General features: G+C 39.8%; 1 protein-coding gene across 1 annotated transcript; it reads right to left on the bottom strand.

Moving 5' to 3' along the window:
• Positions 1 to 944: 944 nt before the first annotated feature.
• On the bottom strand, positions 945 to 2378 carry LOC112513631 (probable L-type lectin-domain containing receptor kinase S.5). The gene has a single exon (XM_025119958.1). It carries the CDS (start codon positions 2247 to 2249, stop codon positions 951 to 953), a length of 1299 nt encoding a protein of 432 aa, XP_024975726.1. The 5' UTR covers positions 2250 to 2378; the 3' UTR covers positions 945 to 950.
• Positions 2379 to 2686: the final 308 nt, after the last annotated feature.

Consider the following 2686-nt stretch of genomic DNA (forward strand, 5'->3'; position numbering starts at 1 on the left):
TAAGAAATTATAAATAATTTAAAGGACACGAGGGAAATATATAATAAGCATGCAAATTGGGGGTGGAGGTGGACCATCGAATGTAGGTTCAAAGTACACAAATTAACGATACGAACAACAGTTGTAGACCGATCTTGAAAACGAAATTATTTTGACTTTTTATTTAAAGTTAAATACAATGATCGAATAAATCAAAACCAACGAAACAAGATATATAATCGTAATCACGAGTTTGGTAAACGAAATTGCCGATTCAACGTTAATTTTGTCTTAACAACCGTAAGCCATTACAAGTTGTTTTTTAATTTTATCATCGTTAAAATCTATGTTTGACATTTTTAGGTCAAACTCAGAAAAAATTGAAAATTGATTTGGGCAAATCAACAAAGGAGGCAGTTGAAAAATTAATTTTGGAAACTACAAATATGAAAATAAAAGCAGAAAATAGAAAGAAAAAAAAAGAAAATGGAAACACAAAACAAAAAACGAAAACAAATACCACAATGTTTAAGATATGCAAAACCAAATGGTGTTTGGTCTAGCAGTATCATAACCCTTAGTCTTTTAGAAGATCATAAATTCAAACCTTACTATAGGTGAGAAAAATGTGTAAATTTATTTGTTGCATTTTATCGTATATAAATATTATATTACTTAAAAAAAATAATACGTCCAAAGAAACAGGCTGCCCATTTGAAAACAAGTGGGACCCAACGATCTCTATCTTTATCTACCACTATGATGGTTATTCCGTTTTTAAAGATATCCTTTTCCAATCCATTCACACCAATTTACAACTCATAAAGCATATAACACGACTTATTATACCAAAAGTTTTTTGTTCTGTAAAAAGTAATTTCTTAGATACACAAAACCCTACGTCTCTTTTATTTTTTTAAACATTTTATTGATTGGAATTTACAAATAAAATTTTAAAAAAAAATGTAATTTCAAGAAACAATGGATGGTAAATTTGAATTGAAGAAAAACTTACCCAATAATCGAACCAGATGTTTATGGCGGAGGCGATTGATGATGGTGAGTTCAGCCAAGAAATCGTCTTCTCCTTTTAAGCTTTCTCTGGAAAACCATTTCACGGCCACCTCCACATTGTCCTCCGGCAACACTCCCCGGTAAACGACGCCATAACCACCTTGTCCAAGCTTCCTCTTCTCGTCGAAGTTATTTGTGGCTTTCTTCAGCTCCCGGAATCGGAACTCCTTCGGCATTCCCGGCAACGTTCTCAGCCGGCTGAGAATGTTTGATTGCGACCGATCCACCAATCGTTTCTTGTATAAATAACGACCTAGCAGAGCCGCCAGCGCCACCACGGCCACCACCACCGGAATCCCAACGCCAAGCAAGATTTTCATCCATGGACTCTTCGGGCCGGGGAAGTAGTTTACAGTTAGGTTCCATTGTAGAACGCAGTTTAGCTCGATTAAGTCTCCGGTGGAGGCGGCGAAACCGAAGTAAGAGTAGCGATTAACTGTCCTTCGGAGATCCAGGTTGTACTCGATGATGGGTGTTTCCGGCATGGGTGGAGTCGGAGACGTTACTTCCGGTTTGTCTTTGATGTAAACCCGTAAGATCTTCTCGACACCGTCGTAGTGAATCCAGATATTATGGAACGCCGGTGTTGTTCCCGGAGCTAGAGTGATGTTTTTGGGTGTTAATGATTTGGAGTCGACAGATCTGATAGAGTGGATGTTGAGACCTATGTGGTTGTTATCGATATCAAAGCTTTGTTTGACGGTGTCGAGCTCGACGGCGAGGATGCCGTTGCTTGATTGGCCGTCGAGGGTGGCGTTGGTGAGGCCGAGATATTGACCGTAACTATTACTAGGAATTTGAAGGGTGGGTGCTATTAAGAAGGCTAAACCTTCACCGGTGGTGCCGTTGTTAACAGGATACATATTAACAAGAAAGTATGTGGTGAATGATGCTACAGTGGAGTTGATATCTCCGTCGCCGCCGTCCCATAACTTGAAGCGTTTTCGGAACATGATCCTACCGGACTGGTTCTGGAGGCCAAAGACGGCGGTGTTGCCGGTGTCTGGAGTGACCTGCAGGGCATCCTTTTCAATCGTGGCATTGTTTTCGAATACTAACTCGGAGTTGGCTTTTTCCTTCAAGGATTTGTTGAAGCTTGGGTAAGAATGAGAGTAAGTTTCCAACTTTGCGACGGCGGTGCAGAAGAACAGAAAGAGGACGATGGTTGTGATGGTGGCCGGCGGTGCTACTCCCATCTCATGCGCTGATTGAGGTGGAGGTGGGTGTGAGTTCTGATGATTGATTGGAAGGGAGAGAGAATTAAAAAGGGTTTGAGATCTTGAATTTGTTTAAAGGGGGGGTGAGGCTGAGGGAGGTGGTGGTTGCTCGGAAACTGTCATTGCCATTCCTATTGGGGTTTGATTTATTATTAGTATTATGTACGTCTTAGTTTGGACGATCAAGAACATATTTTTATTTTAATACTAAAAACTTGAGTTTATATGGTCAATGAGTCCCCTTTTGGCAAATAGCCTTAATTAAAAGCCAACCTCTTAATTGGTAAGAGGTAAGGTTGTTTGGCAAAAAAAAATAAGCCTCTTAATGGTTATAATAACCTCTTAACTATTTTGTGTCTAAGGCCTCACTTAACCATTCAGATTGCATTTGTTCCATCTTAACCCTTCCACACCCC

This window comes from Cynara cardunculus, assembly GCF_001531365.2.
Source record: "Cynara cardunculus var. scolymus isolate 2C chromosome LG 5, CcrdV1, whole genome shotgun sequence".
Taxonomy (NCBI): Eukaryota; Viridiplantae; Streptophyta; class Magnoliopsida; order Asterales; family Asteraceae; genus Cynara; species Cynara cardunculus.

Bases quoted from the DNA above. Each gene is read 5' to 3' on its own strand.
- LOC112513631 (XM_025119958.1), bottom strand. From the start codon at position 2,249: ATGGGAGTAGCACCGCCGGCCACCATCACAACCATCGTCCTCTTTCTG.